At 42.0% G+C, this 27,153-nt stretch overlaps 1 protein-coding gene across 5 annotated transcripts in view; it reads left to right on the forward strand.

Annotated features, from left to right (window-relative positions):
- Positions 1 to 693: 693 nt before the first annotated feature.
- Positions 694 to 27,153, forward strand: part of LOC143806074 (uncharacterized) — a 51,082-nt gene continuing 24,622 nt past the window's right edge. Inside the window, exons 1-4 of one of the 5 annotated variants that reach the window (XM_077286011.1) lie at positions 694 to 881; positions 5,019 to 6,953; positions 7,017 to 8,573; positions 12,411 to 15,269. In XM_077286011.1, the coding sequence (XP_077142126.1) occupies positions 776 to 881; positions 5,019 to 6,953; positions 7,017 to 8,573; positions 12,411 to 15,269 (6,457 nt within the window). In that variant the 5' untranslated portion in view covers positions 694 to 775. The other 4 variants (XM_077286010.1, XM_077286013.1, XM_077286012.1 and 1 more) reach the window with 4 other exon arrangements.

The raw sequence follows: 27,153 nt of genomic DNA on the forward strand, positions 1-27,153 counted from the left end.
TTATGAGTGGTTGTCGCAGACATTAAGCTTAGCCCAAGAAAGGGTCATAGCACTTGAAAAAGTATTATGGACCCTTCACAATGTAGAATGTTGGGAGCTCCTGTGGTCAGACCCCAATCAATCGAAAATTCATGGTCTATTTTAAGAATAAGTCATTAATTGAAAGTCAGAAGAATCTCTTCAACTGGTTTATCTACCGTTATATCAATCCATTGACTTTAGATCATTCAGTAGGTTAAAATTACAAAAACCCAACATGAGTTGTGCTAATGACCAACACATCTAATAGATATCTATGCATCCATCATAGATCATAGATCATATCATATCATAGATATCGATATGTATCTATGTATATCTAGATATATCTATCTACCATTCTTCCCTTCCTTTAGGCTGTGAGCTTTTTCTCTACCTGTCCTGCTATTGTAGTCTAGCAGATTTCCTCCTCGTTTGAAGCCGTCATATACGGTAATTATAATGAATGCAGGGGCAGCAATGTCAAGTTTTATTATCTCTTGTCATTAAGGAGAAACTTTTAGTGTTTAACTTACTTTTAACATTTTCTTATGTTTCAACTTGTCCCAATGAACTTATAGATACTTGTATGCCGGCCTCAGGCTAGCTCCTCATTCCATACATTATATGGGACAACGTAATGTGACACACCGCCAATATATGCAGCACTGGGGATACACAGATATGGACTTTCATAAATGGCTCTATTGAAGGTTCTGCATCGCATAGCAAGAAGGATTACGCTGCCCTCTCCATCATGGGATTCTTTAATGGATTTTTAACTGAGGCCCTCAATGTCATCCATTCCAGTTGCACTACATGGAAAATTACCCTTATTCTCCTGCTTTACCTACAGTGTTCAGGTAAGAACGTAGAAGCTTTTAGTGAATTAATTTACCAAAAATTGGATAGGGCTCAATGGCACCCTGAACGTGTCCTCAAAGGAGAAAAAATTCAGAGTCCACCCCTTTTTTAATTATTAGGTAGGAATTACAGTTTTTTGTGGACATTACAGCTTCCCACATTCTTCTTTACAAAGTTTTGAAGATTTATCAAGTGCTGTGAAAGAGCAGAAAACTTCCCATACAAGCTGAAATTCTCAGTTGAGGTCTGGAGTTGACCATCGTAGACCACTATAATGGCTGTTTTTGAGAAATTCCTCTTTAAAAAATCCTTTTAGCATTATATTTGGTGTTACTATTGTGTGCTGTTAAGTTGCAGCACTGTTATAGACTGCAGATGGTTTTCCTCTAGTATACAGTATATTATATCTCATTGTATGCTTTGATACTCTAGGGTCTGAAGCAGAAAAAACTTCACATTTTCCACTTCTATGCTTTATTGTGTACTTTTGGCTTTATATTTGGTGTTATTATTGTGCTGCTAAGTTGCAGGTCTCTTGAAGACAGCAGATGGTTTTCCTCAAGGATTTACCTTATTATTATTATTTTTTAATAATTTCACTGTGTACCCCATTGCAGTAAGGACTGTTGTAGATAAGCTGTTGTAGATGTTCCTCTACGGTGCTCTACTGTGCACTTGTGGCTTTATAGTTAGGGTTACTGTTGTGATATATTAAAGTTCTCTTGCAGACTGCAGCAGGTTTTCCACCAGGTGTTTTATTGCCTTAATTTCGATATGCGTTCTACAAGGTTTTCTCTTCACGGAATAAAGTCCACTACGATGCTTGAGGCCAGTTACACGTGTTTGCATTTGTGCTCTTGTATTATGGCCACGAGTCTCGATCTGATGACAGCTCGAATCACGCAGGATACTAACATCATAGGAGTCTATGATACTGTCAGTTTGGGTCATTAAACCTATGGTCAGGGCAAAACTTTGGGTTCCAATATGGGAACAGAAATTCCCCAACATAATGTTCACTCTCTACTTGATTGAATATGCCATCAATTCCTAATCAGCGAGGATCAGGCAGCTAACATCTTCATTGATGATGAGAACTGAGCAGCTGTTTGACATAGGTGTGGTCCTATCAATTTTTTCTAAGTCAACTTCGAAAACAAAACCCTGTACAGTGTTTTTCAATTGGTGGAGACAGATGGACAGGTCGGGTCACGTGCTCCTCCACCAACAGCAATTTAGTGAGCAGGAGAACTGTGGAGGAAGGAGGAGAACCCATAGGATTAATATATTAGTAAGTATCACAAACCATGTCCCCAACTGATCTGTTAAAAGAAAAACAAAGTGGACAAACCATTTAGGTGATTTTATGATGTAATGTATAATAAAAACGGCAGCAATAATCTATAGCTCAGGTTGCTCACTATTCCCAGTATTTCTTATTTCCTCCTCGTTTGTAGAACTCCCACTACACATTACATTTGTATGACAATATGTCAGAATTTTAGAAGCTCGGGTTGTACATTTTTTGTATAAACACTCTATAAAGGCCCTGTGATTAGCTTTATAATTCTGAATTATGATGACTGTCATTTTTATTGTAGTTATAACACCATCTGTTTAGCTGTTCTAGTTCTTTTGTGTAGGTTGAGTATTTATTTTTTTATGTTGTTTCTTTTTGTTGTTTTTCATTGTTGTTTTTTATGGGGTTTTTTTTTATTCAAGGGCCTTTTACAGTATTGCTCCTCCCATATGGGTGAAGGGACCTTTTGAGCCCTTCTAAACCCGGCAACCCCTGCACCTACTGTAGTTACGCCACTAGCTACCTTGTTGTTCTCATCTCCTAAGATAATGGCATAATCTTATAGGATTACAGAAAAGGAACTAAAAGGCATTAATCCACTATTTAATTTAATATTATTTTTGAGGGTTGACCTTAAAATTTGACCAGTTAATTAGAAAATCATAGCAATTATAAGATTGTTTTGAGTTGGTCTCTAGTGTGATATTCCCTTCGACCTGTAAATCTGATCTTGAGAAGGGAGAAATGGAAATGTTTTATCTATGGGGATAGATGAAGAATAAGAGCTGTAAATGATGATAGTGGAAGGTTAGCCCTGCTTCTTCTCTGGTAACCTCCAGGCCAGTACCATATGCAGATTATATAAGACTAATGTGAGTACCCCATACACATTAGACTGACATCGGCCAAACGACAGATATTGGCTGGATTTGTCAACAATCGAAGGGGAGCTAAGTCCATCGGCATCAGGGGCTTATCTACAGCATTCTGTAATGCTGTAGATAAGCCCCCAATGTATCCTGAAAGATGAGAAAAGAGGTTACATTATACTCACCCAGGGGCGGTCCTCTCTGACCTTGCCCGGCGCACTGTAGTACTTCGCTCTGCCCTCAACAGGGCAGACAAAGTACGCCTGTGCTGAAGCCGCAGTGTGAAGACAAGAAGAGGACATCATCGTAAGAAGATGGGAGGCCCAGGACCGGACCGTGGCGCCCATCGGACCAGACCGCAGCGGGACCGTCCCTGGGTGAGTATAATCTAACCTCTTTTTCTCATCTTTCAGGATACATCGGGGTCTTATCTACAGCATTACAGAATGCTGTAGATAAGCCCCTGATGATGGTGGGCTTAGTTCACCTTCGATTTTGGGGGTGACAGGTTCCCTATAATAATGGTTGAGAAAAGGATCCGGCATATCTGATTTCAAACTGCAGTTCGTTTGCTCTCTGAGAGATAAGACTATGCAAGAGGAGTAGTTCTGTTATAGAAAAAACAGGAGCACTTGACTAAGTGCTCTAGTATATTGGGATACGTGAAGGATCGCTGTTGACCGAACAATCATCCAAACCATCATTCACCCAACAGTTCTCTCTTATCTAAGGTGGTGATATAGACTTTTAATCCTTGTGGGACATTTTACAAGAATGGCTATAGGACAGATTTATTTCCAAATTCGTCTTGATTTCTTGCAATATCCCCAGGACAGCCCATAGAATGACATCTAGTAAAGCTAAAATGATTGATCTTACTACTTTCTACATTGTATCCATGTGAATAATGAAGATTTAGGGCAGACTCAATTTTTATACTATCTGAACATTACCCAGGGGTAAAGCTGCTACAGCTGCACAGGGATGAGGAACCCAGCAAGTAATAGTGGCCACACTGCATGCATCTCAGCCAGGACACTGCTATAATCATTCTGTTTTCTCTCTGGGTAAATTCTCCTCCTGACATTGAGAGAGAGACACCCAGCAGCTATCTATGCTCAATCTACGTATATAGTTAATCAATTATTTGATATTCTTTTAGTTTGTCTTTCCAGGATTTAAGCTCCCAATGTGTAAGCTTGGCAGGCAGAATCTTTTGAATTTTTAGTCACAGGTTACACTGCTAAGTATAGGAGGATTTTCTCTGCCTGAAGGTCTAAAGCAGTATTCTTCTTTACAGGCATATTGTATTGGTAAATAAATACACCTTTTTATATCAGAAAATATCAATATAGAGTATTTAAGAATTAAAGCCACAGTCAAAAGTTTTATTCTTTAAAAAACAGGTATGAAAAATGATTGAAAAACAATAGTATCAATACATGTTTTAATACACTTTTTAAAAATAATTGTCACAAATCAGTAAATAATATGGACATATTTGGTATTTCTGTAATTATAACAACCCATACTTTAAAGTGAACAGATTATTTATGGTGATTGGTAAATGTCAATAATAATTTTTTTTTATTGTTATTTTTCTCCATTAGAGCCATGTAAAGTTAAGGGGAATGTAACTCTTACATACTTGTTAGGAAAAATGGCTCTTGAGTTCTGTGTAAATTCAAAATTATAAAAACAAATGTAGCATGCTTTATAAAATGCCTCAATACTAACAGACATGTAGATTGTCACTAATGGGGACAGAAAGGACTATATTTGTAAAGTGTTGTCAATATTAATGGGGCTATATAAACAAGTAAAATGAAAAAATAATAATAAAAAAAAAATCTGTAATTTGATGCTACATTGAGCACCACACAATAACACACAGGCTAAAAATGCTGGTAAGAAAATATATGAAATTCATGCATCTCTAATCATGACTTTATGTTATTATTTTACAGAAAGTTTAAAAACGGCAAAAATTGACAAACGCATCACAAATGTACCGACAACATATCCTTCTAAAGGTAAAGGAACAGAGACTACAAAAGTTATAACAACAGGAAGATCAATTGAAAGAACAACTATGAAGGTTAAAACTAAACAAATTACAATGGCACCTTCTGAAAGTATAGGTGGGGAAACAACAAAGCTTACAACTAAAAGAGGTACAACATCATCTTCTAAAAATAAAGGAGTAGAAACAGCAATGGTTACAACTAAAGTGAGTAAAATAGCATCTCCTAAAAGAAGAGTAGTGGAACCCACAATGGTTACAACTAAAAGAGCTACAACAGCATCTTTTAAAAGTACAAGCACAGAAAGTACAACTAAAGGAGGTAAATTGGCATCTTCTGAAAGTACAGGAGTAGAAACTACAAAGCCTACAAATAAAGGAGGCATAACGGCATCCTCTGAAAGTAAAGGAGTAGAAACTACAACAGTTAAAGCTAAAGGAGGTACAATGACATCTTCTAAAAGTACAGTACCGGAAACCACAAAAGTCACAACTAAAGAAGGTAGAATGGCATTTTCTGAAAGTACAAGAGCAGAAACTACAAAGATTACAACAAAAGAAGGTACAACGGCACCTTCTGAAAGTACAGAAACAAAACCCTCAATGGTTACAAGTAAAGGAGGTATAACTCCATCTTCTGAAAGTAAAAAAGGAGCAGAAACAACAAAGATTACTACTAAGGAAGGTACAGAAGCATCCGAAAGTAAAGGAGTAGAAACTACAATGGTTACAACTAAAGGCGGCACAACAGCATCTTCAGAAAGTAAAGGAGTAGAAAATGAAATGGATGCAACTAAAAGAGGTACATTGGCATCTTCTGAAAGTAAAGGAGTACAAACTACAAAAGTTACAACTAAAGGAGGTACAACAGCATCTTCTGAAACTAAAGGAGTAGAAACTACAATGGATACAACTAAAGGATATACAACAGCATCTTCTGAAAGCATTGGAGCAGAAATCACAGTGGTGCCAACTAAAGGAGGTATAATAGCATCTTCTGAAACTAAAAGAGTAAAAACTACAATGGTTACAAATGAAGGAAGTACAACATCATCTTTAGAAAGCAAAGGAGTAGAAACAACAATGGTTTCAACTAAAGGAGGTATCACTGCTTCTTCTGAAAGTAAAGGAGTAGTAAATACAATGATTACAATTAAAGGAGGAACAACATATTCTGAAAATACAGGAGCAGAAACCACATTGGTTACAACTAAGGGAGGTACAACAGCATCTTCTGAAAGTACTGGAGCAGAAACCACAAAAGTTACAACTAAAGGAGGAACAACAGGATCTTCTAAAAGTAAAGGAGTAGAAAATACAATGGTTACAACTAAAGGAGGTACAACGGCATCTTCTGTGAGTAAAGGAGCAGAAACCACAATAGTTACACCTAAAGGAGGCACAACAGCATCTTCTGAAACTAAAGGAGCAGAAACTATAATGGATACAACTAAAGGAAGTACAATAGCAACTTCTGAAAGTAAAGGAGTAGAAAATACAATGGTTTCAACTAAAGGAGGTAAAACGGCATCTTCTGAGAGTAAAGGAGTAGACACTACAGTGGTTACAACTAAAAAAGGTACAACAGCATCTTCGGAAAGTAAGGGATTAGAAAATACAATTGAAACAACTAAAGGAGGTACAAGAGCACCTTCTGAAAGTGAAGGCATAGAAACCACAATGGCTACAACTAAAGAAGGAACAACAACATCTTATGAAAGTAAAGGAGTAGAAACTACAATGGTTAAAACTGAAGAACGTACAACCGCATATTCTGAAAGCACGGGAGCAGAAACCACAATGGTTACAACTAAAGGAGGTACAACAGGATCTTCGGAAAATACAGGAGCAGAAACCAAAATGGTTACAACTAAAGGAAGTACAACGGCATCTTCTGAGAGTAAAGGAGTAGAAACTACAATGGTTACAACAACTAAAGGAGGTACAACGGCATCTTCTGAGAGTAAAGGAGTAGAAACTACAATGGTTACAACTAAAGGAGGTACAACAGCATCTTCTGAGAGTAAAGTTGCAGAAACTGCAATGGTTACAACTAAAAGAGGTACAACATCACCTTCTGAAAGTACAGGAACAGAATTCACAGTGGTTACAACTAAAGAAGGCACAATGGCATCTTCTGAAAGTAAAGGAGCAGAAACCACAATAGTTATAACTAAAGAAGGTACAACAGGATCTTCTGAGAGTAAGGGAGTAGAAAATACAATGGTTACATCCAAAGGAGGTACAACAGTATCTTCTGAGAGTAAAGGAGCAGAAACCACAATGGCTCCAACTAAAGGAGGAATAACGACATCTTCTGAAAGTACAGGAGCAGAAATCACAATGATTACAACTAAAGGAGGCACAACAGCATCTTCTGAGAGTAAAGGAGTAGAAACTACAATGGCTACAACTAATGGAGTTACAACAGCATCTTCTGAAAGTAAAGGAGTAGAATCTACAGTGGTAACATCTGAAGCAGGTACAACATTTTCACAAAGTAAAGGAGCAGAACTCACAATGGTTACAACTAAAGGAGGTACAATGGCATCTTCTGAAAGCAAAGGAGCAGAAACCACAATGGTTACAACTAAAGGAGGTATAACAGCATCTTCTGAAAGTAAAGGACTAGAAACCACAATGGTTACCACTAAAGAAGGTATAACTGCATCTTCTGAAAGTAAAGGAGCAGAAACTACAGTGGTTACCACTAAAGGAGGCACAACAGCATCTTCTGAAAGTAAAGTAGAAACCACAATGGTTACCACTAATGAAGGTACAACAGCATCTTCTAAAAGTAAAGGAGTAGAAACCACAATGGTTACCACTAATGGAGGTATAACAGCATCTTCTGAAAGTAAAGGAGCAGAAACCACAATGGTTACCACTAAAGAAGGTACAACTGCATCTTCTGAAAGTAAAGGAGTAGAAACCACAATGGTTACCACTAAAGGAGGTATAACAGTATCTTCTGAAAGTAAAGGAGCAGAAAACACAATGGTTACCACTAAAGGAGGTATAACAGCATCTTCTGAAAGTAAAGGAGAAGAAACCACAATGGTTACCACTAAAGGAGGTACAACAGCATCTTTTGAAAGTAAAGGAGAAGAAACCACAATGGTTACCACTAAAGAAGGCACAACTGCATCTTCTGAAAGTAATGGAGTAGAAACTACAGTGGTTACAACTAAAGGAGGTACAACAGCATCTTCTGAAAGTAAAGGAGTAGAAACCACAATGGTTACCACGAATGAAGGTACAACAGCATCCTCTGAAAGTAAAGGAGGAGAAGAAACCACAATGGTTACCACTAAAGAAGGTACAACAGCATCTTCTGAGAGTAAAGGAGCAGAAACCACAATGGTTACCACTAAAGGAGGTACAACAGCATCTTCTGAAAGTAAAGGAGTAGAAACTACAGTGGTTACAACTAAACAAGGTACAACTGCATCTTCTGAGAGTAAAGGAGCAGAAACCACAATGTTTACAACTAAAGGAGGTATAACAGCATCTTCTGAAAATAAAGGAGCAGAAACCACAATGGTTACCACTAAAGGAGGTACAACAGCATCTTCTGAAAGTAAAGGAGTAGAAACCACAATGGTTACCACTAAAGAAGGTATAACTGCATCTTCTGAAAGTAAAGAAGCAGAAACTACAGTGGTTACCACTAAAGGAGGCACAACAGCATCTTCTAAAAGTAAAGTAGAAACCACAATGGTTACCACTAATGAAGGTACAACAGCATCTTCTGAAAGTAAAGGAGTAGAAACCACAATGGTTACCGCTAAAGGAGGTACAACAGCATCTTATGAAAGTAAAGGAGCAGAAACCACAATGGTTACCACTAAAGGAGGTACAACAGCATCTTCTGAAAGTAAAGGAGCAGAAACCACAATGGTTACCACTAAAGGAGGTACAACAGCATCTTCTAAAAGTAAAGGAGTAGAAACCACAATGGTTACCACTAAAGGAGGTATAACAGCATCTTCTGAAAGCAAAGGAGCAGAAACCACAATGGTTACCACTAAAGAAGGTACAACTGCATCTTCTGAAAGTAAAGGAGAAGAAACCAAAATGGTTACCACTAAAGGAGGTATAACAGCATCTTCTGAAAGTAAAGGAGTAGAAACCACAATGGTTACCACTAAAGAAGGTACAGCTACATCTTCTGAAAGTAAAGGAGTAGAAACTACAGTGGTTAAAACTAAAGTAGGTACAACGGCATCTTTTGAGAGTAAAGGAGCAGAAACCACAATGGTTACCACTAAAGAAGGTATAACAGCATCTTCAGAAAGTAAAGGAGTAGACACTACAGTGGTTACAACTAAAGGAGGTACAACAGCATATTCTGAAATTAAAGGAGTAGAAACCACAATGGTTACCACTAAAGAAGGTACAACAGCATCTTCTGAAAGTAAAGGAGCTGAAACCACAATTGTTACCACTAAAGGAGGTAAGACAGCATCTTCTGAAAGTAAAGGAGCAGAAACTACAATGGTTACCACTAAAGAAGGTACAGCTGCATCTTCTGAAAGTAAAGGACTAGACATTACAGTGGTTACCACTAAAGGAGGTACAACAGCATCTTCTGAAAGTAAAGCAGTCGAAACCACAATGGTTACCACTAAAAGAGGTATAACAGTATCTTCTGAAAGTAAAGGGGATGAAACCACAATGGTTACCACTAAAGAAGGTACAACTACATCTTCTGAAAGTAAAGGAGTAGACACTACAGTGGTTACAACTAAAGGAGGTACAACAGCATCTTCTGAAATTAAAGGAGTAGAAACCACAATGGTTACCACTAAAGAAGGTATAACTGCATCTTCAGAAAGTAAAGGAGCAGAAACTACAGTGGCTACAACTAAAGGAGGTACAACAGCATCTTCTGAAAGTAAAGGAGCAGAAACCACAATGGTTACCACTAAAGGAGGTACAACAGCATCTTCTGAAAGTAAAGGAGCTGAAACCACAATTGTTACCACTAAAGGAGGTAAGACAGCATCTTCTGAAAGTAAAGGAGCAGAAACTACAATGGTTACCACTAAAGAAGGTACAGCTACATCTTCTGAAAGTAAAGGAGTAGAAACTACAGTGGTTAAAACTAAAGGAGGTACAACAGCATCTTCTGAAATTAAAGGAGTAGAAACCACAATGGTTACCACTAAGGAAGGTATAACTGCATCTTCAGAAAGTAAAGGAGTAGACACTACAGTGGTTACAACTAAAGGAGGTACAACAGCATCTAATGAAATTAAAGGAGTAGAAACCACAATGGTTACCACTAAAGAAGGTATAACTGCATCTTCAGAAAGTAAAGGAGCAGAAACTACAATGGTTACCACTAAAGAAGGTACAGCTGCATCTTCTGAAAGTATAGGACTAGACATTACAGTGGTTACCACTAAAGGAGGTACAACAGCATCTTCTGAAAGTAAAGCAGTAGAAACCACAATGGTTACCACTAAAAGAGGTATAACAGTATCTTCTGAAAGTAAAGGGGATGAAACCACAATGGTTACCACTAAAGAAGGTACAACTACATCTTCTGAAAGTAAAGGAGTAGACACTACAGTGGTTACAACTAAAGGAGGTACAACAGCATCTTCTGAAATTAAAGGAGTAGAAACCACAATGGTTACCACTAAGGAAGGTATAACTGCATCTTCAGAAAGTAAAGGAGCAGAAACTACAGTGGCTACAACTAAAGGAGGTACAACAGCATCTTCTGAAAGTAAAGGAGCAGAAACCACAATGGTTACCACTAAAGGAGGTACAACAGCATCTTCTGACAGTAAAGGAGCTGAAACCACAATTGTTACCACTAAAGGAGGTAAGACAGCATCTTCTGAAAGTAAAGGAGCAGAAACTACAATGGTTACCACTAAAGAAGGTACAGCTGCATCTTCTGAAAGTATAGGACTAGACATTTCAGTGGTTACAACTAAAGGAGATACAACAGCATCTTCTGAAAGTAAAGGAGTAGAAACTACAATGGTTGGAAATAAAGGAGGTACAACAGCATCTTCTGAAAGTAAAGGAGCAGAAACCACAATGGTTAGCACTAAAGGAGGTACAACAGCATCTTCTGAAAGTAAAGGAGCAGAAACAACAATGGTTACCACTAAAGAAGGTACGACTGCATCTTCTGAAAGTAAAGGAGTAGACATTACAGTGGTTACAACTAAAGGAGATACAACAGCATCTTCTGAAAGTAAAGGAGCAGAAACCACAAAGGATACCACTAATGAAGGTACAACTGCATCTTCTGTAAGTAAAGGAGTAGATGCTACAGTGGTTACAACTAAAGGAGGTACAACAGCATCTTCTGAAAGTAAAGGAGTAGAAAATACAATGGTTACCACTAAAGGAGGTACAACGGCATCTTCTGAAAGTAAAGGAGCAGAAAGCACAATGGTTACCACTAAAGGAGGTAAAACAGCATCTTCTGAAAGTAACGGAGCAGAAACCACACTGGATACCACTAAGGAAGGTACAACTGCATCTTCTGAAAGTAAAGGAGTAGACACTACAGTGGTTACCACTAAGGAAAGTACAACTGCATCTTCTGAAAGTAAAGGAGTAGACACTACAGTGGTTACAACTAAAGGAGGTACAACAGCATCTTCTGAAAGTAAAGGAGTAGACACTACAGTGGTTATCACTAAGGAAGGTACAACTGCATATTCTGAAAGTAAAGGAGTTGAAACTACAATGGTTACAAATAAAGGAGGTGCAACGGCATCTTCTGAGAGTAAAGGAGTAGAAACTACAATGGCTACAACTAAACAAGGTACAACGCCATCTTCTGAAAGTAAAGCAGCAGAAATCACAGTGGTTACAAATAAAGGAAGTAAAACAGCATCTTCTGAGACTAAAGGAGCAGAAACCGCAATGGTTACAATTAAAGGACATACAACAGCATATTCTGAAAGTAAAAGAGTAGAATCTACAGTGGTAACATCTGAAGGAGGAATAACAACATCTTCAGAAAGTAAAGGAGCAGAAACTGCAATGGATACAACTAAAGGAGGTACAACAGCATCTTCTGAAAGTACAGGAACAGAAACCACAATGGTTACCACTAAAGGAGGTATAATAGCATCTTCTGAAAGTGAAGGAGCAGACACCACAATGGTTACAACTAAAGGAGGTACTGCAACATCTTCTGAAGGAAAAGAAGTACAAACTACAATGCTTACAACTAAAGAAGGCACAACCACAACTTCTGAAAGTAAAGGAGTAGAAACTACAATGTTTTCAACTAAAGGAGGTACAACAGAATTTTCTGAAAGTACTGGAGTAGAAACTGCAATTGGTACAACTAAAGAAGGTACAACGGCATCTTCTGAAAGTAAAGGAGAAAAAACTACAATGGTTACAACTAAGGGAGGTTCAACAGCATCTTCTGAAAGTAAAGGAGTAGAAACTACAATGATTTCAACTAAATCCAATGCAGCAGCATCTTCTCAAAGTAGAGGAGCAGAAACCACAATGCTTACAGCTAAAGCAGGTACAACAGCACCTTCTGAAAGCAAAGGAGTAGAAACTACAATGATTACAACTAAAGGAGGTACAACAGCATCTTCTGAAGGTACAGGAGTAGAAACCACAATTGTTACCACTAAAGGAGGTACAACAGCATCTGAAATTAGAGGAGTAGAAACTACATTGGTTACAAGTAAAGGAGGTACAACAGCATCTTCTGAAAGTACTAGAGTAGAAACTCTTACAACTAAAGTAGGTTTAACACAATCTTCTGAAAGTACAGGAGCAGAATCCTCAATGGATACAACTACAGGAGCTACCGCAGGACCCTCTGAACATGCAGGAATGGAAACCACAAAGGATACAAGTAAAGGAGGAACAACAGCATCTTCTGAAAGTACAGCAGTGGAAAGTATGACGGTGACAACTAAAGAAGGTTCAATGTCATCTTTGGAAAGTGCAGGAGTGGAAACCACAATGGTTGCAACAACATCTTCTGAAAGTAAGTTTACAACTAAAAGAGGTACTACAACATCTTCTGAAAGTAATGGAGCAGAAACTACAATGGTTACAACTAAAGGAGGTATAACCACTTCTTCTGAAAGTAAAAAAGCAGAAACTACGATAGTTACAACAAAAAGTGTTACAACAGCTTTTTCTGAAATTGCACAAGGTGAAATTAAAAAGCTGATAGCTGAAGGAAACTCCACAGTCTATGAATCATCATCAGTAAAGGTTTCTACTATAGGTGTTACAGAAAACACAAGTTTGGAAACTACTAGAGTTACTACAACAATGACTAAATCTGGTAAAACACCAGTCGATACTACAGCATTAACATCTGAGAGAGCTACTAAAGAACCCTTCACGTCAGATGGAACACTAAGTAAAGGTGCAACAACACCAATTTCTGATGTCACAACAAAGGTGACAATAGTAGGTACAACAAAGTCATTTATAGAAAGTACATTAGTGCCATCCACAAAAGAAGCTATAACATCAACCACTATGTCAGGTGGATCTAAATTAATAAACACAAATGGTCAATTAACAACAGCTCTAGTAGAAATGACTGTCACAAAATCTAAACAAGCTCTAACAACCGCTATTACATCAGCCACTACAAAATTACATGAAACAGTTCCTGCAACAGAAATGATAAAAAAGGCAACAACAGGTGGCGCTATTTCTCCAGTTACAGAAAATACTATAACATCAAATGCAGAAGTAACAGCAAAATCTTCAGAAAGTTCACCAAAATCTACAGGAGGTATAACAGACCAATCCAAAACAGGTACAACTGCAACAGATACGGGTGGGTTAACAACTACAGGTATAGCAACCACATCAGTAGCGAAAGGGTCGACAGCTGTATTAATGGAAAGTACAGCAATGTTTTCACTAGGTACCACAGGAAAATCTAGCACAGGTACTACCTTCTTGTCAACGGTGCCACATAAAAGCTCAATATTAACAACAGTTATAACCACAGAAAGCACATTTTCCAAAGGCACAAAAACAACAATATCTGCCAAAATTCCAAAAACAGAAATTAATACGGATACCACAAAATCAATGAGTAATGATACACCACAAATATCAGCCACAACAAATCCAAAAATATTGATAGTTTCGTCAACATATGATACAACCTCAAGTGTGAATGCCATTCCATCATCTGAAAGAGGCACTGAACCAATGGGAAGTTCTTCGGAAGGTACAATTTTGACTAGTACAGCGCATACTGAACCATTGTCTACAAAGGACTTACCCGTGTCACCTACTGTAGGAATAGGACCATCAACAACAGTATCAGAACATGGTACCACAGCAGCTATCTCCACAAGCTCAATTTTAGAAGACTCTTCAAAAGTTGCAACCACAAAATTGAGCAGTGAAAGCATAAAAGTAACAACTTATGCAATAACACAAAGCATAGTAGTGTCAACACATGGAGAGACCTCAAGTATAGGAGATACTAAATCAATAACTGCAGATGGTGCGATAGTATTCACAACTGAAGGTGTAAAAGTAACATCAAGAGAAGATACTACAACAGGTCCACCGTCATCAAAGTCAGTTAGTTACGTGGTATCATCTACAACTGGTCCAGCAATAGTCTCTACAGATATTACAGCAGCAAAAATAAGCAAAGATTCCGAAACAGCTGCAACAGTCAGATCGGAATTGCCAACCACAGTACAAACCATGGAACCTGCTAAGGAAACATCATCAACTTTTACAACCATAACTTCTCAAAAGCATCCAGTTGTAGATCTAGGAACCTCAACAACCAGACAGAGTGAAATCAGTGCTTCCAGCATAGGTCCAACAGGATCACTTTCTGAAGGTTCCATAGCAATCATATCAGAAAGCACAACAGTGTCAACTTCTGGACCTACAGTGGTATCAACCTCCAAAGGTATGACCAAAAATACAACAAACCTAACTACAAAGGGAATCACATCAACAATCAGAAAAGATACAACAAGCACAAATGGTGTAACAGTATCCATGAGCGATGGAACAACAGAAGGAGCATCCAAAGCAGATATAAACTTCACTCTAAATCCTTCTGTTAGCTCTTTTTTTGAAAACTGTACAGAACTAGGTGATTGCATCATCCCTTTACATGAAAAACCCTTAGAGAGTCCAGGAATTATTCATACTTCAAGTACAAAACCTACAGATACAAATGTCACAGGTATGGTAAAAATGTTTTTCTCAATATAGTTGTGACAAGAATGCATGGCAAGGCTGGTTTCAGATAGCCATAAAGTGGTCAGTAGGGTTGAGCGACTTTCATTTTTTTAAGATCGAGTAGGGTTTTGGGAAACCCGATTTTGTCCAGAGTCGAGTCGAGTGCAGTCGGCCGATTATCGCTAAAAGTCGGGGATCGACCGAAACACGAAACCCAATGCAAGTCAATGGGGAAGCATAGTCGGCAGTGAGTGGAGGCCAGGAAAACATCTACAGTGCCCATTTTAATGCCAAAAACATCCATTCTTGTTTCTGAAGCTTGCCAATCTTAATTAACTGTATAATAATAGTTGGGCATAGGGAATTGGGGGAAAGTTGTGGGGGGAGTAGGGCTGGCTCAAGTTTTTCGTGGGCCCAGGAAATGCGGACTACGTCACGGCGGTGTTGCAGGGAAAGGTAAGTATTTAAAAGTTGCAAGTGCTGTGATCCTGAGCAAGCAGGGGGGGGGGCCCACTCGTTCGCATTGCCACTGGCACAGGGCCCCTCAAAGTACGGCGGTGTGTTTGCATGGCGGGGGCGCCTCCCACCAGCAGCGACACTTTTGCGTACTCTGAGGGGCCCTGTGCCAGTGACGTCGCCAACGAGTATGCCCCCCCACCTGATGAAGGAACCTGCACTTTCATCTGCACCTTCCTCTTTGTCCCTGTGTAAGATGGTATAACATGCGGGAAGGGGAACCTTACTTTCAGCAGGGACAGATTCTGGCTGTGTAGAGTACAAGGGGAATGTAGTGGTCTAGGTCAATGTACCAGCAGACTCATTTAGCAGTGGCTGGGCAATGGGCAGGATGAGGAGGAAACAGATATAGGGCCAAAGAATAAAGTAGGCTACATGCAGTTCAAAATTGGTAACAGGACTAAACAGGCGGCATTGCTTTGTTCAGTGGAGTAGCAAACCCAAGAGCAGCAGACACTGTTTCAAGGGCCTAACCACACTAGTAGGCCAAATGCAGTTTAATATCTGATAGTATAGGGCGAAAGCCAGAATGTGGAAGCTCAGCTTTGTTCAGTTGAGGACAACACCAGGGAGGGGCAGACACCTTTAGTAGGCCGGAAAAGCCTATTGCATTTTTTAAAATGGTAATTTGGAGCAGAAGGTTGAAGCTCAGCTTTATTTAGTTGAGGGCAACACCAGGGAGGGGCAGAAGCCGTTAGTAGGCCCTAACCACCATTTTTTTTTTTTAAAACCACTTAATGAGAGCCGGAAGGTTGAAGCTCAGCTTTATTTAGTTGAGGACAACACCAGGCAGGGGCACACAGACAGACACCTTTAGTAGGCCGGAAAAGCCTATTGCATTTTTCAAAATGGTAATTTGGAGCAGAAGGTTGAAGCTCAGCTTTATTTAGTTGAGGACAACACCAGGCAGGGGCACACAGACAGACACCTTTAGTAGGCCGGAAAAGCCTATTGCATTTTTCAAAATGTTAATTTGGAGCAGAAGGTTGAAGCTCAGCTTTATTTAGTTGAGGGCAACACCAGGGAGGGGCAGAAGCCGTTAGTAGGCCCTAACCACCATTTTTTTTTTTTAAAACCACTTAATGAGAGCCGGAAGGTTGAAGCTCAGCTTTATTTAGTTGAGGACAACACCAGGGAGGGGCAGAAGCCGTTAGTAGGCCCTAACCACCATTTTTTTTTTTAAAACCACTTAATGAGAGCCGGAAGGTTGAAGCTCAGCTTTATTTAGTTGAGGACAACACCAGGCAGGGGCACACAGACAGACACCTTTAGTAGGCCGGAAAAGCCTATTGCATTTTTCAAAATGGTAATTTGGAGCAGAAGGTTGAAGCTCAGCTTTATTTAGTTGAGGGCAACACCAGGCAGGGGCACACAGACAGACACCTTTAGTAGGCCGGAAAAGCCAATTGCATTTTTCAAAATGGTAATTTGGAGCAGAAGGTTGAAGCTCAGCTTTATTTAGTTGAGGGCAACACCAGGGAGGGGCAGAAGCCGTTAGTAGGCCCTAACCACCATTTTTTTTTTTTAAAACCACTTAATGAGAGCCGGAAGGTTGAAGCTCAGCTTTATTTAGTTGAGGACAACACCAGGGAGGGGCAGAAGCCGTTAGTAGGCCCTAACCACCATTTTTTTTTTTAAAACCACTTAATGAGAGCCGGAAGGTTGAAGCTCAGCTTTATTTAGTTGAGGACAACACCAGGGAGGGGCAGAAGCCGTTAGTAGGCCCTAACCACCATTTTTTTTTTTAAAACCACTTAATGAGAGCCGGAAGGTTGAAGCTCAGCTTTATTTAGTTGAGGACAACACCAGGCAGGGGCACACAGACAGACACCTTTAGTAGGCCGGAAAAGCCTATTGCATTTTTCAAAATGGTAATTTGGAGCAGAAGGTTGAAGCTCAGCTTTATTTAGTTGAGGACAACACCAGGCAGGGGCACACAGACAGACACCTTTAGTAGGCCGGAAAAGCCTATTGCATTTTTCAAAATGGTAATTTGGAGCAGAAGGTTGAAGCTCAGCTTTATTTAGTTGAGGACAACACCAGGCAGGGGCACACAGACAGACACCTTTAGTAGGCCGGAAAAGCCTATTGCATTTTTCAAAATGGTAATTTGGAGCAGAAGGTTGAAGCTCAGCTTTATTTAGTTGAGGACAACACCAGGCAGGGGCACACAGACAGACACCTTTAGTAGGCCGGAAAAGCCTATTGCATTTTTCAAAATGGTAATTTGGAGCAGAAGGTTGAAGCTCAGCTTTATTTAGTTGAGGACAACACCAGGCAGGGGCACACAGACAGACACCTTTAGTAGGCCGGAAAAGCCTATTGCATTTTTCAAAATGGTAATTTGGAGCAGAAGGTTGAAGCTCAGCTTTATTTAGTTGAGGACAACACCAGGCAGGGGCACACAGACAGACACCTTTAGTAGGCCGGAAAAGCCTATTGCATTTTTCAAAATGGTAATTTGGAGCAGAAGGTTGAAGCTCAGCTTTATTTAGTTGAGGGCAACACCAGGGAGGGGCAGAAGCCGTTAGTAGGCCCTAACCACCATTTTTTTTTTTAAAACCACTTAATGAGAGCCGGAAGGTTGAAGCTCAGCTTTATTTAGTTGAGGACAACACCAGGCAGGGGCACACAGACAGACACCTTTAGTAGGCCGGAAAAGCCTATTGCATTTTTCAAAATGGTAATTTGGAGCAGAAGGTTGAAGCTCAGCTTTATTTAGTTGAGGACAACACCAGGCAGGGGCACACAGACAGACACCTTTAGTAGGCCGGAAAAGCCTATTGCATTTTTCAAAATGGTAATTTGGAGCAGAAGGTTGAAGCTCAGCTTTATTTAGTTGAGGACAACACCAGGCAGGGGCACACAGACAGACACCTTTAGTAGGCCGGAAAAGCCTATTGCATTTTTCAAAATGGTAATTTGGAGCAGAAGGTTGAAGCTCAGCTTTATTTAGTTGAGGGCAACACCAGGGAGGGGCAGAAGCCGTTAGTAGGCCCTAACCACCATTTTTTTTTTTAAAACCACTTAATGAGAGCCGGAAGGTTGAAGCTCAGCTTTATTTAGTTGAGGACAACACCAGGCAGGGGCACACAGACAGACACCTTTAGTAGGCCGGAAAAGCCTATTGCATTTTTCAAAATGGTAATTTGGAGCAGAAGGTTGAAGCTCAGCTTTATTTAGTTGAGGACAACACCAGGCAGGGGCACACAGACAGACACCTTTAGTAGGCCGGAAAAGCCTATTGCATTTTTCAAAATGGTCATTTGGAGCAGAAGGTTGAAGCTCAGCTTTATTTAGTTGAGGGCAACACCAGGGAGGGGCAGAAGCCGTTAGTAGGCCCTAACCACCATTTTTTTTTTTAAAACCACTTAATGAGAGCCGGAAGGTTGAAGCTCAGCTTTATTTAGTTGAGGACAACACCAGGCAGGGGCACACAGACAGACACCTTTAGTAGGCCGGAAAAGCCTATTGCATTTTTCAAAATGGTAATTTGGAGCAGAAGGTTGAAGCTCAGCTTTATTTAGTTGAGGGCAACACCAGGCAGGGGCACACAGACAGACACCTTTAGTAGGCCGGAAAAGCCTATTGCATTTTTCAAAATGTTAATTTGGAGCAGAAGGTTGAAGCTCAGCTTTATTTAGTTGAGGGCAACACCAGGGAGGGGCAGAAGCCGTTAGTAGGCCCTAACCACCATTTTTTTTTTTAAAACCACTTAATGAGAGCCGGAAGGTTGAAGCTCAGCTTTATTTAGTTGAGGACAACACCAGGCAGGGGCACACAGACAGACACCTTTAGTAGGCCGGAAAAGCCTATTGCATTTTTCAAAATGGTAATTTGGAGCAGAAGGTTGAAGCTCAGCTTTATTTAGTTGAGGGCAACACCAGGGAGGGGCAGAAGCCGTTAGTAGGCCCTAACCAAAGTTGAAGGCCAAATGCAGTTTAATTTCTGATACTATAGGCCGAAAGCCAGAAGGTGGAAGCTCCGATTTAGACAGTGGAGGACAATTTGAATTAGGGACTGCAGACAGACTTAGTAGGCTGTCCCCTGTGGACCATGCATCCACCACATTAACCCATTGCGCCGTAATGGACACGTAATCTTCCGTGGCCATGCCTACAGGTCCATGCGTCTGTTGTCAGGTGCACCTTTGTACTCACAGATTGCCAGAGTGCATGGACAATGCGGTCTTCTACATGCTGGTGGAGGGTTGGGATGGCTTTTCTCGCAAAAGAAGTGTCGACTGGTTAGCTTGTAGCGTGGTACAGCGTAGTCCATCATGGCCTTATTAATAGTAAATAAAATATATAACTAGGCTCTATGAACTTTTAAATAGGGTCCAGGGGTACACGGGCAGCATTGGTGTGGTCAGTGGAGGAGTATTGCAAGTAGGGGCTGCAGACAGGCTATCAAAGGCCTAAAATAACAAACAGTAGGCAGTCATGGCAGTTTTACATCGGTTACATGGATACACAGGCAGGCACTCCAGGCAGCATTGTGGTCAGTGGAGGAGTATTGCAAGTAGGGGCCGCAGACAGGCTATCAAAGGCCTAAAATAACAAACAATAGGCTTATGGCAGTTTTACAGCGGTTACATGGATACACGGGCAGGCAGCTTGGTGGTGAGTGGAGGAGTATTTAAAGTAGGGACCGCAGACAGGCTATCAAAGGCCTAACATAACAAACAATAGGCTCATGGCAGTTTTACAGCGGTTACATGGATACACGGGCAGGCAACTTGGTGGTGGTGAGTGGAGGAGTATTTAAAGTAGGGACCGCAGACAGGCTATCAAAGGCCTAAAATAACAAACAATAGGCTTATGGCAGTTTTACATCGGTTACATGGATACACGGGCAGGCAGCTTGGTGGTCAGTGGAGGAGTATTTAAAGTAGGGACCGCAGACAGGCTATCAAAGGCCTAAAATAACAAACAATAGGCTTATGGCAGTTTTACAGCGGTTACATGGATACACGGGCAGGCAGCTTGGTGGTCAGTGGAGGAGTATTTAAAGTAGGGACCGCAGACAGGCTATCAAAGGCCTAAAATAACAAACAATAGGCTTATGGCAGTTTTAGAGCGGTTACATGGATACACGGGCAGGCAGCTTGGTGGTGAGTGGAGGAGTATTTAAAGTAGGGACCGCAGACAGGCTATCAAAGGCCTAACATAACAAACAATAGGCTTATGGCAGTTTTACAGCGGTTACATGGATACACGGGCAGGCAGCTTGGTGGTCAGTGGAGGAGTATTGCAAGTAGGGGCCGCAGACAGGCTATCAAAGGCCTAAAATAACAAACAATAGGCTCATTGCAGTTTTACAGCGGTTACATGGATAGACGGGCAGGCAGCTTGGTGGTGAGTGGAGGAGTATTTAAAGTAGGGACCGCAGACAGGCTATCAAAGGCCTAAAATAACAAACAATAGGCTCATGGCAGTTTTACAGCGGTTACATGGATACACGGGCAGGCAGCTGGTGATGAGTGGAGGAGTATTTAAAGTAGGGACCGCAGACAGGCTATCAAAGGCCTAAAATAACAAACAATAGGCTTATGGCAGTTTTACAGCGGTTACATGGATACACGGGCAGGCAGCTGGTGATGAGTGGAGGAGTATTTAAAGTAGGGACCGCAGACAGGCTATCAAAGGCCTAAAATAACAAACAATAGGCTCATGGCAGTTTTACAGCGGTTACATGGATACACGGGCAGGCAGCTTGGTGGTGGTGAGTGGAGGAGTATTTAAAGTAGGGACCGCAGACAGGCTATCAAAGGCCTAACATAACAAACAATAGGCTCATGGCAGTTTTACAGCGGTTACATGGATACACGGGCAGGCAGCTTGGTGGTGGTGAGTGGAGGAGTATTTAAAGTAGGGACCGCAGACAGGCTATCAAAGGCCTAAAATAACAAACAATAGGCTTATGGCAGTTTTACAGCGGTTACATGGATACACAGGCAGGCAGCTTGGTGGTCAGTGGAGGAGTATTTAAAGTAGGGACCGCAGACAGGCTATCAAAGGCCTAAAATAACAAACAATAGGCTTATGGCAGTTTTACAGCGGTTACATGGATACACGGGCAGGCAGCTTGGTGGTCAGTGGAGGAGTATTTAAAGTAGGGACCGCAGACAGGCTATCAAAGGCCTAACATAACAAACAATAGGCTCATGGCAGTTTTACAGCGGTTACATGGATACACGGGCAGGCAGCTTGGTGGTGGTGAGTGGAGGAGTATTTAAAGTAGGGACCGCAGACAGGCTATCAAAGGCCTAAAATAACAAACAATAGGCTTATGGCAGTTTTACATCGGTTACATGGATACACGGGCAGGCAGCTTGGTGGTCAGTGGAGGAGTATTTAAAGTAGGGACCGCAGACAGGCTATCAAAGGCCTAAAATAACAAACAATAGGCTTATGGCAGTTTTACAGCGGTTACATGGATACACTGGCAGGCAGCTTGGTGGTCAGTGGAGGAGTATTTAAAGTAGGGACCGCAGACAGGCTATCAAAGGCCTAAAATAACAAACAATAGGCTCATGGCAGCTTTACAGCGGTTACATGGATACACAGGCAGCTTGGTGGTGAGTGGAGGAGTAGTGCAAGGAGTGTCTGTCCCAGTACTCCCAAAATATAAATAGATGTTAATGTCTCGCAAAACAACCACAACAAAAAAAAAGGTGGCATACTTAGGTACAGGGGTGGGCTCATCTACTAAGTTTCTGACATAGTAATTTGGCAGTAACTATTTAATGGTGCCAATATAGGACACAGACACAGACTACTTTAAGTTGCATCATAGATGTCTACAAATTTGTATTGTCAGTGCCAGACATTGAATGATGTCAGCGAATAGACTAAAGATTGGTGGAGCTGTGCGACATAATTTTGGACGTGGTAGAGCACATTTTGAGCTGGGGTAGGGGGGAACTCTCTTGAGGCCGGCGGGACCGCCCCAGGGCCCCTCATGTTACAACGGTGTGTCTGACGTTGGGTGCGCACCACCACCGCCAGAGACACTACATTGTACTATGAGGGACCCAGTAGCAATGCCGTCAACCAAAAGCGAGCACACCCACCTCTTCAGACAAACAGCAGTCTCACGGGTGCTTGCGCCAAGTCGCGATACCACGGCCCCGTGTGGGGAGTTTTGCCATTTAGGGAGGTGTAAACATGTCGTATGCTGTACAATCAGCTGCAGCAAATTAGACATTAGAAAAGTAATTCACAGGCAAGAGCTTTTCATAGGAAAGCTAGGTGTCGGCCGGGCAAGGTGGGGCAAAAGATTTCGAAATCCAGTTGTGGTTCATTTTAATGAATGTTAGATCGTCAACATTTTGGGTAGCCAGACGAGTCCTTTTTTCGGTTAATATTGAACCTGCAGCACTGAATACTCTTTCTGATAGGACACTTGCTGCCGGGCAAGCAAGCTCCTGCAATGCATATTCTGCCAATTCTGGCCAGGTGTCTAATTTGGAGGCCCAGTAATCAAATGGGAATGACGGTTGAGGGAGAACATCGATAAGGGATGAAAAATAGTTAGTAACCATACTGGACAAATGTTGTCTCCTGTCACTTTCAATTGATGCAGCAGTACCTGTCCTGTCTGCGGTCATAGCAAAATCACTCCACAACCTGGTCAGAAAACCCCTCTGTCCAACGCCACTTCTGATGTGTGCACCCCTAACACTCCTAGTCTGCTGCCCCCTGGAGCTCGTGTGAGAACGATCACGTGCGCTGTGTGCTGGGAATGCCTGAAGCAAACGGTCAACAAGAGTTGATTGTTTGGTTGCTAATATTAGTTCCAAGTTCTCATGTGGCATAATATTTTGCAATTTGCCTTTATAGCGTGGATCAAGGAGGCAGGCCAACCAGTAATCGTCATCGTTCATCATTTTCGTAATGCGTGTGTCCCTTTTTAGGATACGTAAGGCATAATCCGCCATGTGGGCCAAAGTTCCAGTTGTCAAATCTCCGGTTGTGATTGGTTGAGGGGCAGTTGCAGGCAAATCTACGTCACTTGTGTCCCTCAAAAAACCAGAACCCGGCCGTGACACGCAACCAATTTCCTGTGCCCCCGGGAAAGGTTCGGCATTAAAAATATACTCATCCCTATCATCCTCCTCGTCCTCCACCTCCTCTTCGCCCGCTACCTCGTCCTGTACACTGCCCTGACCAGACAATGGCTGACTGTCATCAAGGCTTTCCTCTTCCTCTGGTGCAGACGCCTGCTCCTTTATGTGCGTCAAACTTTGCATCAGCAGACGCATTAGGGGGATGCTCATGCTTATTACGGCGTTGTCTGCACTAACCAGCCGTGTGCATTCCTCAAAACACTGAAGGACTTGACACATGTCTTGTATCTTAGACCACTGCACACCTGACAACTCCATGTCTGCCATCCTACTGCCTGCCCGTGTATCCTCCCACAAATAAATAACAGCACGCCTCTGTTCGCACAGTCTCTGAAGCATGTGCAGTGTTGAGTTCCACCTTGTTGCAACGTCTATGATTAGGCGATGCTGGGGAAGGTTCAAAGACCGCTGATAGGTCTGCATACGGCTGGCGTGTACAGGCGAACGTCGGATATGTGAGCAAAGTGCACGCACTTTGAGGAGCAGGTCGGAGAACCCAGGATAAGTTTTCAATAAGCACTGTACCACCAAGTTTAAGGTGTGAGCCAGGCAAGGAATGTGTTTCAGTTGGGAAAGGGAGATGGCAGCCATGAAATTCCTTCCGTTATCACTCACTACCTTGCCTGCCTCAAGATCTACTGTGCCCAGCCACGACTGTGTTTCTTGTTGCAAGAACTCGGACAGAACTTCCGCGGTGTGTCTGTTGTCGCCCAAGCACTTCATAGCCAATACAGCCTGCTGACGCTTGGCAGTAGCTGGCCCATAATGGGACAACTGGTGTGCAACAGTGTCATCTGCCGATGGAGTGGTTGGCAGACTGCGTTCTGTGGAAGAGCTGTAGCTTCTGCAGGAGGACGAGGAGGAGGAGGAGGAGGGGGTGCGAACGCCTACAGCCAACTGTTTCCTAGACCGTGGGCTAGGCACAACTGTCCCTAAATTGATGTCGCCTGTGGACCCTGCATCCACCACATTCACCCAGTGTGCCGTGATGGACACATAACGTCCCTGGCCATGCCTACTGGTCCATGCATCTGTAGTCAGGTGCACCTTTGTACTCACAGATTGCCTGAGTGCATGGACGATGCGCTGTTTAACATGCTGGTGCAGGGCTGGGATGGCTTTTCTGGAAAAAAAGTGTCGACTGGGTAGCTCGTATCGTGGTTCAGCGTACTCCATCAGGGCTTTGAAAGCTTCGCTTTCAACTAACCGGTAGGGCATCATCTCTAACGAGATTAGTCTAGCTATGTGGGCGTTAAAACCCTGTGTACGCGGATGCGAGGATAAGTACTTCCTTTTTCTAACCAGAGTCTCATGTAGGGTGAGCTGGACTGGAGAGCTGGAGATCGTGGAACTTTCGGGTGTGCCGGTGTACATGGCAGACTGAGAGACGGTTGGAGACGGTATTGTTTCCGCCGGTGCCCTAGATGCAATATTTCCTCCTACAAAACTGGTGATTCCCTGACCCTGACTGCTTTTGGCTGGCAAAGAAACCTGCACAGATACTGCCGGTGGTGCGGAAAATGGTGGCCTTACAGTGACGGAAGGGATGTTGCGTTGCTGACTAGCTTCATTGGCCGAGGGTGCTACAACCTTGAGGGATGTTTGGTAGTTAGTCCAGGCTTGAAAATGCATGGTGGTTAAGTGTCTATGCATGCAACTAGTATTTAGACTTTTCAGATTCTGACCTCTGCTTAAGCTAGTTGAACATTTTTGACAGATGACTTTGCGCTGATCAGTTGGATGTTGTTTAAAAAAATGCCAGACTGCACTCTTCCTAGACTCGGATCCCTTTTCAGGGATTGCAGACTGAGCTTTAACCGGATGGCAACGCTGTGCTCCAACAGGTTTTGGCTTTGACACGCGTTTTGGGCCAGATACGGGCCCGGCAGATGGAACCTGTTGCGATGTTGATGCCTGCTGCGGCCCCTCCTCCACCTCCGCTTCTGAACTACTGCCGCCTGCACCCTGTTCCCCCAATGGCTGCCAATCGGGGTCAATAACTGGGTCATCTATTACCTCCTCTTCGAGCTCGTGTGCAACTTCGTCTGTGTCACTGTGTCGGTCGGTGGTATAGCGTTCGTGGCGGGGCAACATAGTCTCATCATGGTCTGATTGTGGATCTGTACCCTGAGAGGGCAATGTGGTGGTCTGAGTCAAAGGAGCAGCATAGTACTCTGGCTGTGGCTGTGCATCAGTGCACTCCATGTCAGAATATACTTGTAATGGGCATGGCCTGTTAAATGTTTCACTTTCTAAGCCAGGGACGGTATGTGTAAAGAGCTCCATGGAGTGACCCGTTGTGTCGCCTGCTGCATCCTTCTCTCTTGTTGTAGTTTTTGCTGAGGAGGACAAGGAAGCGACTTGTCCCTGACCGTGAACATCCACAAGCGACGCGCTGCTTTTACATTTACCAGTTTCGGAAGAGGAGGCAAAAGAGCTAGAGGCTGAGTCTGCAATGTAAGCCAAAACTTGCTGTTGCTGCTCCGCCTTTAAAAGCGGTTTTCCTACTCCCAGAAAAGAGAGTGTTCGAGGCCTTGTGTAGCCTGACGACGAAACTGGCTCCACAGCTCCAGACTTAGGTGGAATATTTTTATCCCCACGACCACCTGATGCTCCACTACCACTACCATCATTACCAGCTGACAATGAACGCCCACGACGACCTCTTGCACCAGACTTCCTCATTGTTTTAAAATCTTAACCAAAGTAACTTTATTTGTTGCTGTCAAACAACTTACACGGTGAGCTATAACTTCAGTATGATTTCAATATCAATTAACAGGTTGGTGAGACCACAAGGAAAATCAGGCACAATGTTACACACTCTGTTTTCTGTGGCACAAAATCACAGAGATGACACACACGCAGGACTGTCACTCAAGCACTAATGTCAATATTAATCTCCCACCTAATTTATGTATTTTTTTTTTCAGGGAGACTTTAGAAACCAAATAATAAGAAAAAAAATAAATAAATAAATAGGCTTTCTATAGCCCACTGAATGAGAGATAGCACACACAGCAGTGGCACACAAGCCCTGACTGAGGCCAATATTTTTCTCCCACTGATTGATGTAGTGTTTTTGTGTTGAGGTAGATTTTAGAACACAAATCAAGGAAAAAAAAAAAAAAAAAAGCTTTCTATGGCCCACTGAATGAGAGAGGTGGCACACCCAGGAGTCAAGACTGGCACACAAGCTGAAAGGGCAATATTACTCTCCCACTGTTTTTTGTATTTTTTT

Source organism: Ranitomeya variabilis, chromosome 2, assembly GCF_051348905.1.
Source record: "Ranitomeya variabilis isolate aRanVar5 chromosome 2, aRanVar5.hap1, whole genome shotgun sequence".
NCBI classification, from domain to species: domain Eukaryota; kingdom Metazoa; phylum Chordata; class Amphibia; order Anura; family Dendrobatidae; genus Ranitomeya; species Ranitomeya variabilis.